This window comes from Chamaea fasciata, unplaced genomic scaffold (genome assembly GCF_029207755.1).
Source record: "Chamaea fasciata isolate MVZ Bird 193981 ecotype frontalis unplaced genomic scaffold, bChaFas1.0.hap1 SCAF_5, whole genome shotgun sequence".
Taxonomy (NCBI): Eukaryota; Metazoa; Chordata; class Aves; order Passeriformes; family Sylviidae; genus Chamaea; species Chamaea fasciata.
The window spans coordinates 12,567,278-12,584,510 of NW_027094090.1; the positions used below are offsets into that span (position 1 = coordinate 12,567,278).

General features: G+C 38.6%; 1 protein-coding gene across 1 annotated transcript in view; it reads right to left on the reverse strand.

The window, feature by feature from the left end:
* RELN (reelin) overlaps nt 1-17,233 on the reverse strand; it is a gene marked incomplete at its 5' end in the record, with an annotated part of 251,119 nt that overhangs the window by 134,349 nt on the left and 99,537 nt on the right. Inside the window, 2 exons of the mRNA XM_066184512.1 lie at nt 8,885-8,936; nt 12,232-12,328. Coding sequence (XP_066040609.1) covers nt 8,885-8,936; nt 12,232-12,328 — 149 coding nt within the window. The remainder of the gene's footprint in view (nt 1-8,884; nt 8,937-12,231; nt 12,329-17,233) is intronic.

Genomic DNA, 17,233 nt, shown 5'->3' on the forward strand with positions numbered 1-17,233 from the left:
AAAGCTATTTATAGTGTCTCTTTCTGAGATACAGCCAGCAGGTATGTGGTTGGTTAATAAGTCTGTTTCCAAATAAATAATTACATGATGCTAAATTTAACCACGCTCTTAAGTGCACCAACACTGTAAAACAAAACAACTTGCTGAAGGCAAACTGAGCAAACTTGTTTAGACCTGGCTGAAATGGACACCCAGGAACTGTAGCTACTGAAAAAACAGCATCATTAATGCTCCCAAAATACTCGCAGTTGCTCTTGGATGTCTGACAAAATAGTAACCCCTGTGTTCAGGAAACATTTTCTGCTGTGCTACCCACATTCTACACTTCAACATTATTGCCATTAAATAATTTGGTTAAATAGTTTGATTAAATGTCATATTGTGTGGAGGTCCGCTAAGTGAGAGGGTGACCTCTCAGTGAAGCTGGACAAAATGTAAATGATACCATGTGAAAGTAGCTCAGTAATACACTAACATATATCAGTAAATAGAAAGAGATGCTTTGTGTAACTGTGTTTAGCAGCCAGGGTCAGCTGTGAAGGTCTATAATCATGAAAATTAGCACAGTAAGGTGCTGGTAAAGGTATTAAAATACTGTAGGAAAATATGTGAAGCTTTATTTAGATCCCTACAGCCAGTCTAGTCTAGAGAGGCAGTAAAAAACACATTGGTCCCAGGAACTGCTGTGTAAAAGCAAGTATCTTGAATATACAGATATGAAAGTTCTTTCCTTGGCTGCTTTAGTGAAATTCTCTGGCACCACGAAAATCTAGGAAATAATTTTTCTCAAGCCAATTCTGCACTGAGGTGTCTCTCTTTTTGAAAACCAGTAAAACTGATTGCCTACCTTTAAATATACATGCAAGTACATAATAATTAGCTTGGTAAAAATTGTTTTTTTGCAATTCCTGATAGGCTTTTCTATTTATATCTGCTTTTATTGTTTAGTTCCTCACCCGCTGGAGGAACAGCCAGGACTGTTCTGCTTAGCTGTGGGCTTCTCAGTTTCCCCGCTGGGAACTACAGATGCTTTGTTGTTTAATTCAAAAATGGACCTTTTTAATCATACAAAAGTGTTATCCTCATACAATGATAGGAACAGGATTAAGATAGTCTGTTTGTAATCCAGCATTTATTATTTGCAACAACCAATTCCATAATGGCCCATGTTTGACTGCAAGGTGGTGGCACGGCCACCTGCCCTGGATCTGAATCCTGAGGGTCTTTATATTTTCTGCTTTTCTCCATGTAGTAAATCTTTAACACTCACATTTTAATTCCCAACAGTGGCAGAGAAACCCTGGTGCAGAAGTAATAAAGACAATATTTCATTGTAACCTTGGTCTAGCCAAAACAACACAAATCATTTTGCCCCAAGGCCATTAAAACGTCTTTCAAATATAGCATCAACTTTAAACCCTGGTTTCAATCTAGGTATTGCCTAGGCAGCCCCTCTTGTAAAACTCAGCTAAATCAATAAACACCACCTAGTATTTCCACATGCTCTGTGAAGAGTACTTGATGATATTACTTACCTGTCTTATTCTTTCACATTAGATGTAATGTATAACCTGTGCATCAACACAAAGAGCTTTTCCACCAGAAAAAGGAAATTACTAGGTTTTGTATCAGAGAATAGCAAATGGCAATTTGGGTAGCCAATCAAAAAACAAACAAACAAACAAACAAACCAAACCAAACCAAACCAAACCAAAACCAAGCAACAACCCCACCCCAAAAACAACCCCAGACAAACAAACAAACAAACAAACAAACAAACAAACAAAGCCCTAAAAACGCCAGTGTTTTATTGGGGGGAAATGGGAAATGTAGCAAGCATAAGAAATGCAGAATGGTGAATGACACCAATTTGATATTGAGTTATGTTATATTAAATTTTCAAGCTCTTCCCAAATGGATAGGAAAGAAATTAGGACAAAACAACACGAGAGTATGAGAGTTCAAATATTTTTAATGCTGTGCTCTTGTTGCTTAGAAGAGACAGAATCTAACTCTAGTAACAATGAACCTGTGGCCACCAAACTGCCCTTCCCTGCTGGTACCACTATTAACACAACTGTGTGGATGTGCCACACCTGCCCAGGAAACCTGGTGGTTCCTGGAAGGCATTGGAGAAAGAAATTTGTGTGACTGAGGGAAATCCATGCAGGTGACTAAAGCAAAGGGGGTGTTTCAACATGCCCAAAACATTTAGTTCCACAGCTTCCTCTATGAGGTTTTTTGGTGTTCAGCTAATAAGATAGTGGTGAATTGAAAAGATCAAGTGCTTCTCCATGCTAAATTTAGAAGGGATTTATTTTTCACTTTGGTATTTCTCCAGAGATATGTGAGTGAATTTTCCTAGCAAACCTTAAGAAAGTCTCTATACAGGTGTGCTGAGGCTATGCCACGAAATGCTATTACAGCATTTGTCAGTCATCCAATAGCTTCTGTAATTGTAAAACTGACTAAACAGAAACGGAAATTAAGAGAAAATGATCAGCAGTGGTTCCTTTCAGCCAAAGCTAAGACCTACACAGCAAAGTATGTTTGAAAATGTTCTATCAAGTGGTCTGAATTCAAGCAGAGGATAAACAGCATAAAAACACTATTTTCAATATAACAGCTGCCACCAGATCTGAATTAAAACATGATAAGAACATAAATTATGAAAGTCTTCAGACTGTTACATGGGGCCAAGTGCAGTCATCATTGTTCTCACGGCTGAGCCAAAGTGGAATTGGGGTGTTTCTAGTGGGAAGCAGAAGGGATCATCATCCCTTGCACATCCTGCAGAGCCCTCCAGATGCTGCTCTAGGGGAGACCCCTAGCAGTGAGAGACTGCTGTTTCCTCCACAGAAATACATGGAGCTCAGTGAATCAACTGCACTATTTATTTTTGTAAGATTATTTTTTGTTCATCACGATCTTCTATTTGCTGAGGTTAATAGAGAAGTAAATGTGAGTTCTGAAGCACAGAATCCTGTCAGGTAAGGACTAATCCAAAGGGCACATTCAACAATTCTAATGATGATGCTGATGATATAATAAAAAATAATAACAATAATAATAATCTGTAGATTGAGCACACATCAAGGTGAAATAGTATTTCCATTATCTACATAATCAAATAAACTTCATAATTTAATTTTGCAAGACGACGCTGGTAACAAAGGCAAATTGCCACTACAAATAATAAGTGGAATAAATAAGCCTGAAAAGAATTGCATTTTACTCTGTAAAGATGAACGCTATTCATGCTTTGTCTTCAACAACCATCACCCAGACCATTAGGCCATGGATTTTTCTAAGTAAAACAGCTTTCACCTAGATCCTAGTGACCTTGTTGGTTCAGGGAGAGAAATAATTCTGCTGCTAATGATTCACTAACCTGATGTCTTAGGGTGAAGCAGAACATGACATGAAAATTCTTTTGGAATCATTATGTCAAAGATCTGCATCCAAATCAGTGACCCTTACTCATATACTAATTAAAAACAATCAATAGCAGATTTTAAAGTTTTCTGAATTACAGTCACAGAGGACTGTGAAATCAGCAGCATTAAAAACAGACTGTAAATAAACTAAGCCACATAGAAATCTTTGGTATGTGCATTGCACATACACCTCAGCACTTAAAAAACATGATAGTATAAATGTAAATTCATCACAGGTAACACAATTACTCTGCAGTTAAGTACAGCTGATGGTCTGATGGATTTTAAAAGCTCAGGAAATCTGAAGACAGGGGTGATTACTCAACCAGAAAATAAAGTTGCAAGACTGGAAAGTGTGTTGAACAAGATTGGAGAAATTATTACTTCTGCTACTGGTTTAAATGATTATCCTGTAAGATTGTCAATGAAATATTTATGCATGTAAAAGCAGAGAGTTTGACATTTTATTTCCTTTGGAGGAAGATAGAAAGTGGGGGAAAAGTGTGTACTATAGAATGAAGATCACCCCCACTAACAGCTCTGCACTCTGGATTACCAAAAAGTCCTGAATAGTTGAAATATTATCAGTAGTAATATTTCTTAATAATACTTTAACCATATTAAAACAGATAGATACACACATTTACATGTACATTTACATTTACATTTATATGTTCCATTCAAAAGATACTAAGGGACATTGATAAACTGCTGGCAGGTATTGTTAGTGATTGTAATAGATTAATTAAATACACATGGAACCCTCTATGGAATACTTGTCAAATGCTATAACCAACAATTAACTTGGTCGAATAATTTGGAACAATAGAAGGTGCAATAGGAATAGATGGCAGAGAAGTGACTGGATGATGTTAAAGAAGCTAACAACAAACTGTAACTCTTGGTCAGCCGTGAAATAGTTGGGTGGATGATGATTGTAGGTCCCTTCCAAATGAAACGGTCCTGTCCCTATCCCTATCCCTATCCCTATCCCTATCCCTATCCCTATCCCTATCCCTATCCCTATCCCTATCCCTATCCCTATCCCTATCCCTATCCCTATCCCATCCCAGAAGCAGCAGGAGAAAAGGGCCATTCTTAATCTACAAATAATGTCCAAATGCTTGTGGTTACAACCCAGTGAGAAAATCACAACATGAGTGACCCATCTTCTGGGATTTTCCTGAGAGGACAGAGTCCATCTGGCAAAATCACAAAGCACTCTCACAGATTAAAACCTGATACTAAAACCTCACTGAAAATTGTTTTTACTGAAGGTTGATGTGCTAGATTTGATTCATGTCAAGTCTTTTCCGTAGCAATAGCTAAGGCATTAAGTATATGATCCATGCAGTGAAGATGCCTAAAGAATTTCCAGTGTCAAGGCCTGACAGCCTTCAGGCACTGAAGATCACCTTTGCTCATGCATCTTCAAGCCTTTCTTGTTAACAGCAAATAATGCTCCCAGAGAGCAGCCCCTTCCTTGCCAGCTCAGTGGTATTCTCAGGGTCCACCAAAAGTTTAGGGACAGGCTTTATTATTTTATCTATTGCAGGAAAAGTATTGTGCATCATATTGAGATTCCTGTAAGAGGTTTTATTTGTCAAGATAAGCATAGACACCAATATTACACATATGAAGTGACCATAACTCAGGTCACTCATAATCAGTTAGGGAAAGATGGTTTATGACTACAAACAACCTTTAAATACTGCAGGTCACATACTTGCCATACAAAGGTAGTTTTGAAGGGGAATGAGAGTAAGGATTAATGGTTGACACAAAGTAAAACTTGATCTATTAGGGAACCCAATTTTTGCAAAAGATTGTTTTCTAAAAGCATTTTGGAAGGGAGAGGCCAAGTCCAAGCTTTGGACTTTATCTCCAAATAAAGCAAAAAAACGTTTGAACCTGTGTCTATTTCTTTGTTTGCAAGACTAATGGCTTGATCCTGAAGAAGCAGAGCGGAAGTGCCAAATGTTTGTAATATTTGAAGGTGTATTCCTTCTCAGAAGATTAAAAAAACTCTTCCCTCATAAACCAATTTTGGTTTAATTTAAAATACTAGGGAGGTTAGATTTTTTAGAAAATTAGAGGGGAAGAAGAATTTCTAATTTGCTCTAGTAATGACAGAGGATCATTGTGACAATGGCATGAAAGTTGAAGGGAAAGCAATTTTAAAGTAGGATTGTGCTTTACAAACATTATGTATTTATCCAGTATATGATACTGACAAAGTTATCCTGTTTTCAAAGGAATGTGAAGAAATTTTCATAGCAAAGCTGAAAAGTGGGAGGTTTCCTTATCAAGTTATTCTCATTTTCAAATACTGTCAAACAGCCAGAAATGATCTAAGAATACTAAGACATAAGGAGAGAGTCACGGAACAAAGTTTTTCAAGGCAGTATTTTCCATTAACAATTTTCCAAGGAGCACCTGCCCTGGAGGTCAGGCTGAATGTTTTGATGCTCATCACAGCATCTTCAGCTGCAGCAGAGGCCCTGCAGAGGAAGGAGGGATGGGAAGCACCTGCAGTGCTGAACTGCCCATGTAGAGCCTGCACAGCCCGCACACACCAGTGCCTCCAGTGGTGCAGGAGAACACCTAAGGAACAAGCATAAGCACAACTTGCTCACCTCACACCTGGGCATTGCTTCCTCAAAGCCTTTCCCTTCTCCCCATGGAATTTTATGTCTCTTTCTATCTGTATTTAGCTCAATTGCTAATCTCTCAGTACTATGAGTCACCTTCCACCACAGCGACCCATGTGAAGGACAGATCATGTTCAACCCTGGGGAAGCCCAGGGATGCAGCTGAGGGGAAAAGGCTCAGATTTGGAGTGAGAAATAGAGAATATTTCAGCTAATGAATCAGACTAATGTTGTGTGGCAGCTGAGTCCAGAGGCTTTTGTGCAATATCCTACAATTCCCAAGCTGTTGAATCAGATGTTCTGGCCTGAGAGAGCCCGAAGGCGTTGCTTTAAATATCTCAATTAACAATCCCACTGAACATTAAGGAAACTGCTAGACATGTCAGTGTTGGGTCTTGGAGAAATGTAGTGATGGATGATTAAGACAGTTGAAGTAATCAAAATTTTCTGCACACTTGGGCACAGAGTAGAGTGTAAATATCACCCCATCCCTGGACCAGCATTGAGTGGATGCTGCGTGACAGACAAGTTCTTCTCATTCAGAAAGGATCCTGCACATAAATGTTGTCCTGTGTGCTGAAAATGCCTTTTCATCCTAATTAAGCCCTTTTCTTAAGTGCACCTTTCCAGCCACCTTGGCCTTTAAAGAGTAAAACTACCAAATATATGAAGCATGAAGGAAACCACACAGAATATCAACTAATGAAACTAATGAACTAACACTAGTCTGTTCCCCTGACCACAGAGTATAAAAGGATCTGGAATTCATGGTGAAACCAGAATTTAGCTTCAGAATTTTTAGCTTCATTTCCTAGTTCTCTACTGCCTACGTACCTGCAAATACAAAATTCCATCTGATAATTAGGGGCAAGAGAAATTAAAATGTGTGCTCTTTAATGAGGCCAAAGCTATGTGACAAATTTAACATAAAGACAACCCCAAAAGCCTACAGCTTAAGCTATTACATGGGTGATAGAAAGTGGTAATCATTCTTTGGAAAAAAAAAAAAAAAAAAGCAATTCCCTTGGATCAATCCCTAAATAGGGTTATGATTAAATCGGACATTTGGGAATAAGCTGGAAACTGGATTCCAAAGCCAAGTATTGCTGAGCTCAGCAGCAGTCCCCTGGCTCACGCTGGCTTCTATCAGTTACAAAACCAATCTGCATTGTATTTCAAACTCAACACGGGCACTTGGGGAAATATGATATATTTTCAACTGGAGGCTGAAATTTGATTTACTCGGATGTGCATCCACCCCTCTTTGCTCCATCATACTGAGGATTTCACTGGTATGGATTCAGGAATTCTTGAGATATATTCATGAAAATCCTGTCATATAGAGTATTTCCTGCTCAGCCTTTTCTTACCCTTCTTTTATTTGACCTTTCCCATCTGGTACGCACAAATGCTCCCAGTGAAATATCAAGTCTCATTTTGAAACTTCTGGGAGCCTGCTCCATCCTGCAGTTCACCTGCAACAAACACCAGGCACTGGGCTGTGACAGCAAACATCCACCTACCAGCCCATACCTGCTAACCACCCTGGGTCACTGCAAGAATAATCCAAAGAAGATTTTTTTGAAATTTTCATGAAAAGTGAAATTCCTCCATGATCACAAACTTGAAGCTTTATAGAAGTCACCTTGTGCTTCTGTTGGTGAGCAACACATCCCAGCGGATCAAGTGAGCTGCTACCTTTCCACTGTCTGAATCAAACTGCAGGGCAGAAACACTCTGGTTTTCATCTGAGGCACACAATATTTATGCACTAATTCAGCTGAGGATTGGATACATTTTTCTGGCATTTTAGAACCAGTAATTCAAAATAAAAAGATAGATACCAGTGCTTTGATGTATTAACATTGCAGTCAGTTTCAGGTACTGATGACTTCCAATACCCAAATGAACAATTTCAGGTAAAAACCAAATTTAAATGATGTATTTCTCAGCCTTTGAGGATTTTGATTTCCAATCTATTAAAGAAACCAAGCTGTTTTCCAAGCTACATGATTGTTCTTATTTTCAACTGAGATTTCCAGAGTTTAATCATACATCTCTTGAGTTACTTTTGGAGAATTACTTTTTTAAAAATAGGAATGTGATATCCAGGGGTCCACAGAGGAAGCAGGCTACATTTTCTGCTTGCGTTTTTATTGAACCATTTATATAAAAAGAACATTTTTCCCTCATATTCTGAACACTGAGATATGAGTTAACAAATCAGGTGTATTCTAAATTTGCCCTCAGCCCCAGCCACAGCCTCTAACATAATTTATAGCCACAAATGCACGGTGAAATGTGCAATAACTCACAGTATTCTAAGTAATCCAGCATACAACCACACAGTTGATAATATGGACTAAATAGCGTTTAGTCTTCGTCTGCCTTACCTATTCTCTTTGTACAAATGTGTAAAAAATAACACTACCTAGGTGTAACTTGGAATATATAAGAGGGGTTAAATGATAAAAGCCTTCCTTTTTTTAAACTATAATCACACTTCAGAGAAAGAGCAAGAAATTACAATAAACATCAGGTTATAAAATAGGAATAAAAAACAAAACTCAAACAGGGCTCATTAGGGTATCCACTGGAGTTTTTCATTTCCAAAACTTAAAACATAAGCTCCATATCAGGAAATGAATAAATACACTGCAGTTTTTAAAATATTTTTTAAATCCCTCATGTTGATTCTAGTGTCAACCAAAAAGGCAACCCTGAACTTTAGGGCCATTTTCCATTGCAGAAATTACTTTTTGCACTTTCTCGGGTGAAAAGGTAATCGAAACTTACCAAGTGAAAATTGAAGGATGGATGCAGTAGTTGTGTTAAGGCCAGTGGTGGTCTATGGGAAGAGAAGCAAATATTTTTGTTAGATCAGCAAAACAATACATTCATCACTTGTTTTTTCTTTGAAAGCATGGAAAATCTCTAGACACCTACATCTCCAGAACATAGGACTGTTAATCGCCAGCCCTTTCAGGCTGAGTGATCATGGACATTTTTGTTATGTCATTCTGATTATTGAAATCTCATCGTATGTCAAAGCCAGAATTTTTTTCCACCATACGAATGTCTAGGCAAAAAAAGCACATTTATGTGCAACAAGGTCACTTGACTACTCTTTAGAAGATTGAAAAAATGAACTCTGATTTATAGTCAGTTTAGTGTGAATTTGTATATATGGAACGGTTCTCACCTTTCCCAGCACAGAACAAGGACTAAAAATGATCATAAATAAATAAATAAATAAATAAATAAAATAAATTAAGTAACACTAAAATAATGACATATTAAGAGCAAAAAAAGGAATCTTGCACACCAAAGCAAACAAAACCCCTTCGTGATACTATACGGTATGTACAGTGCAGTGTTATAGCACACCTAGTTGAGCTATTCAGCAAATGATGTCTTTGAAAGTAATGTATGGAGATCTGCATGAGTTGGCATGAGGTTTTGGTGTGTTTTGTTTCTTTTCTATATACATATTACATACAGAAAAGAATTTCTTATAAATAGTAAGGAATGGGATCTTCACTGAAATACATTGAAGATTAGCTGATAAAAAGACTATATGCCCCAGCAGGTAATTTTAATTTTTAATCAAGAATAGGAAACCTGCATTTACATAAGCCCTTTAAAAATAGAGTCACATTCCTATTTAAATATTTCTGCCAGGATCAATTCAGTATTAGGTATCGCACTTAATCTGCCAAATAATAAATCACTTTCTGATTTGAGTTAAGGGAACCTACTATATTAGTTTTCATTCAATAATTATGTTGTGCAAGTTATAATTTGAAAACAAAATCTTTATTGAGGTTCAGTAGCTCATATCAGCAAGAAATTAAACATATCAGTTTTCACAGAAGTGACGTTCATGTAGACTTAGACTGTGCTGTGAATCATTTCTTCAATGCTTTGGGAAAAAACTCTAGATTTACTAACAAGTTCTGCAGAATTCTGCATAGGACTGTTTAGTTCAGACACTGCAAAGAGCATGGTAGGGAGCCTTTAGAAGATGTTTTTCTTTGCTTGGAACATTTCTGATGCTATACACCTTCCCAGGATTTTGCCAGCAGGAAATCCTCACCAACAGACAGAGACAGTTGGTATTAAAAAACCCTCTGCCTGCATTAACAGGTGGTTGTTGGAAATCAGGAGAAAAGAAGGAGGTCAAGGTAGCAAATCAGCAGCTGTTGCAGCTGCTGATGTAAAATATTTTGCAAATTCAACTCTTGACTAAGTATTTTAAATCAGTAATTCATGTAGTAGGAGCCATTAGCAGGAATAGAGATTTCATGATCCATTTCAAGCAGGGACAGAATAGGATTGATAAAATCATGGAGAAATGAAGCAGGTATTAAAATTTGTGACAGAAGGAGGTATGTTGTGAAGTTGCCAAAACAACTACAAATGAGAAACAGGCTGGTTCTAAGACAGTAGGCATTTAAATGTATGTCCATAATCAAAAATAAAACTAGATCACACCTCTGGCCTGAACACTCTTGCGCTTATCCATAATGTTAAGCCATTAGCATGTTCCTGCAGAAGGATTTGATTTTTCTGCAACACTGCCATATATTTATAAATACTTCAATTTTTAGGCTGGTAACTGATTATAAGTATGACATTTTTTTCATATGATTATTTAATCACACCACTTTGATAGCATAACAATTTTTTTTCCAGATTCCTGATGCCATGGTAGTGCTACTTTACCACACAGCAATACGACAAATACAGTGCAAGACTGGATTTTGAAGCCAATTCCCAATTACTAAGGATAGTCAAAATTGCATATCAGCCGGGAGAAGACAGCTAATGAATGACAGTTCAAAACCTTTAGAGCTGGAATCCTGGGTTTGTTAAATGTCATAAATAGATTTTTCCAAGTAGTATTACCTACACTCAGTACTACAACTAAGAATGAACGTAAAAATGGAAAAAATACCCCAGTGGTGGGACTTCCCTTTTGCACAGGACATAAACCAATGCATGCATTTTCAAGGTAGTTAGGAAAGCACAACATATTCAAACAGGATATGAAGTAGCAGAGAGGCCATTTAACATCCCTGACAGGATTCCCTGGCTGGAGCTGGCTGCCAGGGAAATCCTTATTTTATCTGTAAAATATCTAAATTAGTTTTATATGTGTTTAAGACTTTTATGCATCACATCAGCAATGTCTACATTGTATTTGCGTAATTCTGGTCCCACTTTAGGACGTAAAATTAATGCTGTGAAAAGAATTGTCAGTGTCTGAAATGAAGGGAAAATGCCTGGCCAAAACCACTTCTGTTTCATGGCCCTCTTCCATGTTTGCTCTTCAAATAGCTCTAATCAGCCTCTCCCTCCATTCAGAAGACTGTTGAAAACATGAAAATTAATTTTGAATTACATGGGCTTTGATCTGGCCTTTTAATTTTTCAGTTCTTTCCAAAGCTCCCCTTTTACGTATACCATTGCTGCTAGCTGCCCAGCATCAGCATGTGGGCATTGGTTTATGTATTGCAATTCATTTTCCACACCCAGATGATCTGAAGTTAATGCAAATTGCACCATGTTGTTTCTTACAGCAATTTTATGACCAAACTACCCCCCAACAAAATTAATTCTGTTCCATTCATCATGACTCAATCTGTTACATACACTTCCCTGTGACTGACAGGTACTTGCTCCAGGCTGCATTTAAGTCTGTAGGATTCCTTGCTCATAAGTGATGTTTTACAACCAAATTAACATTTGTCAACAGGGACAAGAAAAAACAGGACAAGACTAATAAAATAATAAAAGAAAAATAAACCCTGTCTATATTTAATTGTTGGATATAAAAAGAGAATGATGCCATTTCCAAAACACAGTTCTATGTCCTTGGCTTTTCAGTATTTCAGAGATACTTTAAATGACTTGCATACATGCTGGATCAAGAGACTGCCCCTTGCTAACTACTGCAATAACCTTTGGTTAGCATCTACAGTTTCAAGCACTGGGATGTTGCTGGGTGTACTTCTGTGGACCTAACATTGTGTTCAAGAGCATCTCTGCTAAATACCAGACTTTCAAAGCACAGCAACATCCCTGCAGCTGGCACAGCTGCACAGCCTGCAGCCCTGGAAGAGGAGGCAGCCTTCACTTACCATTTCTCTGGGACCGTATGGCTCGCAGAACGTGGCAGCGTTGCCGTGCATGATCACTCCACAGTGCTCCCCAACCTCACAGTTACTGCACTCAGACCTGCAGGGAGAGCAGCACACTGTGTTCAGAATGGAAATCAGAGACCGGATGTTTGAGACCGTGTAAACTGTAAAATCAGACTGATTTTTCAGTCTCTTGGTGCTGAAATTGGACTGTTTGTTATCATGGTGCTGAACACAAAGGTTGGGCAACTGTAAGTATGATCCGCTGGAGCTGCCTCTGGTGAAAGGCACTGGTGATTCAGAACTTGCTCTCTGCAAACTACCCCTCTTCTAATGTGAGGTATCCTTGCTTGTTGAATGCAAAACATCTCATCATGGGAAACCAAGCTGAAATCTTAAATATATAATTTATCCTGAAGCTACTCCTCTTACAAAATCCTTGTGAGCATTGATTTATCATATGTAAACCCACCATCATGGAGTTACCATAAAGAACAGCTGAGGACAAGCAGCTGGGATCATCTCCCCTCCTGCTTGCAGGGTTATTTCCCCAAAGGCCAGCCTTGAGGATGCAGTGTAACATGGCATTTGCTGTTGCTTCTATTTGTATTTGTCATATTCCATATTCCTAGTAACAGAGTTTCCACTCTGCTCACCTTTTAGGGGAAAAACTATGAAGAAATTCTCAGAGAGAATGGTAAGTGCTCAGAGAGGCTGGTAAGTGCTGCAGAGACAATTACACCTGTTCTGATATTTCTTAATTTAATATGGAGGACTTTGTGGGCAGCCTGACGGCAGATCAAAGGGAAAGGGCTGCCTCCCCCACCTTCTAGGATTGGGGTATCAGATCTTGGTATGAGGACCACATTTTCAAAAAACATTGGATATACTCCTGTTCCCCAACAAGCTGCCTGCAATGGTGCTGACCAACATTGCCTTTGGGCATCCAAAGCTCAACATAAACATCAAACCTACAGAGAAACATTTATTCCAGAAAAAAAGTCAGACATAAAAATGTTTGAGTTGTTTTTCCTGTATGAGCATACCAGTAAAGTAATTCAGCAATTCACACTGATAGCACTTGGGATTTTGAATTTAAGCAGCAAAATAAAATATTCTAATAAAGTAGTCTAGTTCAAATCAACATCAGTGAATTAATATTTACTTATAGAAGTCACAGTCAGCAAATAATTTTATTTCTCAATAAAAGGCAAGAAGAGAGCATGTGAGTGAATAAAATGGTACTTTTTGAGGAAGCACAGAAGCAGAGTTCCCAGAGGACAGGTTTTGTTGCTATCTAAATTCCACTTGATCCTGAGGTTCTGACAACTGAGGAGCAGAGGGACAGGAACTAGAAGAATTCCTGGGATCCTGGCTGTTATAAAAATTATTTTCATTTTCTGTCCTTACATTTTTGAATTTTATAATGGTGCACAAAGCAGGACTCCTGATATGTGCAAGCAGACAGAAACAGCAGGAAAACTTTGCCTTGAATACTTTGTGGGGACCACTTAGTCCTTCCTTAAAGGTCAGGCTACATAATCCAAGGAATATATAAATTCTGTAATCCTCATATTTCAATGAATAAAAATTGATTCATCTGCTCTACTTCTGTAATGTGGTCTATTAAATACTGTGTGGAAATCCAGAAACACTGTCCTGCTAATACAGCAGTTCCATCATTGGTTGTCTTTTCTAGGATGACTCTCATGCAAAATTGGATGGCTGTTGATGATACTGATTTAAACCTTTGTGCTCTCTTTGAAGTGCATTACCTTTGACAATAAACTGCTCATTAGCTTGACAAGAATGCATGAAGAGCAAGATAATTGATCGGCTGTTCCTCAGATCATCGTCATAGTACTACATGTTTAGAAAAGATCCAATTTGCTCCTCTCCTGGTGCAGACAGGAAGGTTAATTTCTTTTCTATTTATACAAACAGAAGACACTATTAATTGCCCTGGCTGGGTGCAGCTTTCTGCATTATCTTTCTCACATAAAATCTTAGTACATTAAAATCACTTCAGCTTTCTCTTCACAGCTGGTCCTTGCTGCCGCTGCTGATGTGCCGCATTTATTGAGATGACTTCTCCACAGACCTGCCGTCTCTCTCATCTCTGGCTTAGAAAGTCCCACCTCTCTCTGCTATTGTTCTTCACTTTGCTGAAGGGGAAACATCTGCTATTTCCCCACCCCTATTTGTCATTTCTTTTCCCTCTACAATACCTGAGTATGTGGACTTTATATTGACTGATGTCTTTTGTGATGTCTGAACCATAAAGAAGATAAACATCTCAAACTGCCAAGAGATTTTTAAACATAAATCTTTCTGAAGTTTAATCCCACAGTTTTAGTGCAATTTGGAAACCACTTTAGGACCTCTCTCTCCTGTCACAAAGCTTTCCTCAACCTCTTTGCCTCTGGAAATATCACTGTACCTGTACATTTCTCATATGCCATGAAGAAGTGATGACCAAGAGAATCTTTGTTTCTTATTGATTGATTTTCCATGCTCAGCTATTCTTCATGTCGTCTTTGACAAGTGTGCCTTCCGTAAGTGACTGCTGTTTGGTGTGCTGATAGGCTTTGAGATGAAACATGACATCAGATCAGGAAGGAGAGTTTAGCCAGCAATACACTTCTGCACTGTCTCTTTCTACTTTAAATGTACTGAATCCCTTGGTTTCTCCAGTCCTACTCTTAAAACCATTTTATACAGAAGCATGCATTAATGCCAACATTTATTCTTTACTAGTTTATGCATCTTCTTAAGATTAGTTCATTTATCATAGGATTAAATAGATTTTTTTCTTTTCCATTTTTTCTTGTTTAGCCTGGTTTAATTCTTATATAGCAGCTTTTTTATGCTCTCCACTGCAGTTTTATGAGGTTACATGGAGGCAAGATGGTCACAGGAGCAGGTGCTTAATGACCTAGACGGTTTTCTTCATACTACACATATTGGACTTCTACTCATTCAGTCATTCCCTGGCAAGTGGTACCTGGTGCAGACTTCCTTTCCCTACTGAAGAAATCAGTTACTTCCATGGTTCCTGGGCTTTCTGCTCCAACAGTGTCCTGTCAGTTTTTAGAAAGTCTCATGGACATTAATTTCTTGCATTATTTCAATTTTCTAATAGAAAAAATGTACTAAACTCTTCTAGTTAGTTCAGTAAGTCAGCAGTGGCTGGCTGAGCATGGACATTGGTGCTACATTTACAGTGGTGTGGGAATCACTCGCCTACCTTAACTTCCACAGCTAGTACATGTCAGGTACATAATACATTGGATATTTATGATTGTGTGAAGCATATTTTTTTCACTAGACAAGAGATCTTTGTAAGGTTGGTGGCAAATAAAACCCAAGAAATGAGGAAATCTTTGCTCTAAGTAAGCAGGCTTTTCGGCTATGTGTTGGGGACTTTGGGAATGACTATATTCTGACACTGGAAGAAAATATTATAAAGGTTAGTTGGACACCCCACACAAGAAAATTCTCCTAATGGGTGGTTTCCCAAGAAAATGAGAAAGATGGCACATGCTCCCATTCCTGCATTCCCAGAAGAGAAGTCCTTCTTCTCTGTTCTATGTTTCTTCTATATTCACATAAGGATGTGTGCTCTCCTTGCCCCTTTCCCACTTTAGCAGTTTCTCCTATTTTTTTCAGTCACCAAATTTGATTTAGGTCAGGACTTGTGGTGCTGTGACTTTTCTTTTACAAAGAACCTTATCCCAACCTTCCCTTTCTCTTCCTAATGGAGCTCCAAAAACACTCGTAGCCACTCCTTTCCTGTTTCTGAGCCTCCAAACAAACAGATGGCTGCTGGGAAAGATGTGTCTTATAATGCATTTGAAAGAGCAAGCAGTCACTCTCAAAATCATACAGTGCCCTTGTGCAAAATAGTTATTTGATGTGAGGCCTCTCCCGGCAATGCAGTGACACACAGTCTCTGCTGGGACTCATAAAACTGGACACACAGAGAGGATATAAAGTGCCTAGCTGCTGCACTTGGACAGTACATCTCTGCCAGAGCTTCACATGCCAGAAGGACAATCAGGAGGAGTGGGAAAATATTAATCTCTTCCATGCCAGTGTTAGGTAGGATTTGGGAAGAAAAGATAGGAGGAAAACACAAACACTTCTCTTTTCATCTGTACACAAGTAATGGCTTCAGAAATGATTAGAGTGGCTGGGTGTAAGTGGCCCCGTGGCACAGCCCTGCTGGGGTGTCTGTGCACACGAGGCAGCTGCTCTGCACAGACCAGACCAAGCAGAGCTGGAAACACTGCTCCAGCACTCACTGCAATTGGTTGTGGTAAAGATGGGATTTTAGCAGCTGCCAGGGGAAAAAAATGCAATTTAGGGTGGATGGCAACAACTGTTAATAATTCCTGATTTTACTCCCACTAGACAATCAAATGAGAATGAGCTTTCTGCCACTAAGTGGGTCTTCACTGGAGGCAGAGCTACTGCAGAAATTCTTTGTGCTGAAAAGCTCATGATACCTCATTATGGTTTTCTTTTATTTGTGCTCCACTTCTGTTTAGCACTGCTGAAAATGCTGGCTTTCTGCTATTCCAGGAAAATCTGTCTCAGGACTGTGGTGAGTTTTGGGACCCTCTTCTAGCACCCACCTCTCTGTACTGACTCACCTAGCAAGGTGGTGAAGTTTATTCCAGAGGGACCAAATTCAAATCCTGGGGACAAAAGGAGCAGAAGATGGGGGCTCTTTCAATCTGAATTTTTTTTGTTGAGGCTTCTATAAGCAAGGATGAATTTAAAGTTGAGAGCAATGGACAAATAAATTATGGAGGCTCCCAACAGACAAGCCCTCTGTGAGTTATGAGGCATCTGCAGGGAAATAATGCCTCTTGTCATTTCTTTCCACTCAAGTCCATTTAACACACTGCTGCTAAAGCTATCTACCTTGGCACCTATTCTGCAACCCATTAAGAGTCCTTGATCTGTTCATACCCATAAAGAAAGAGAGGATTTTATG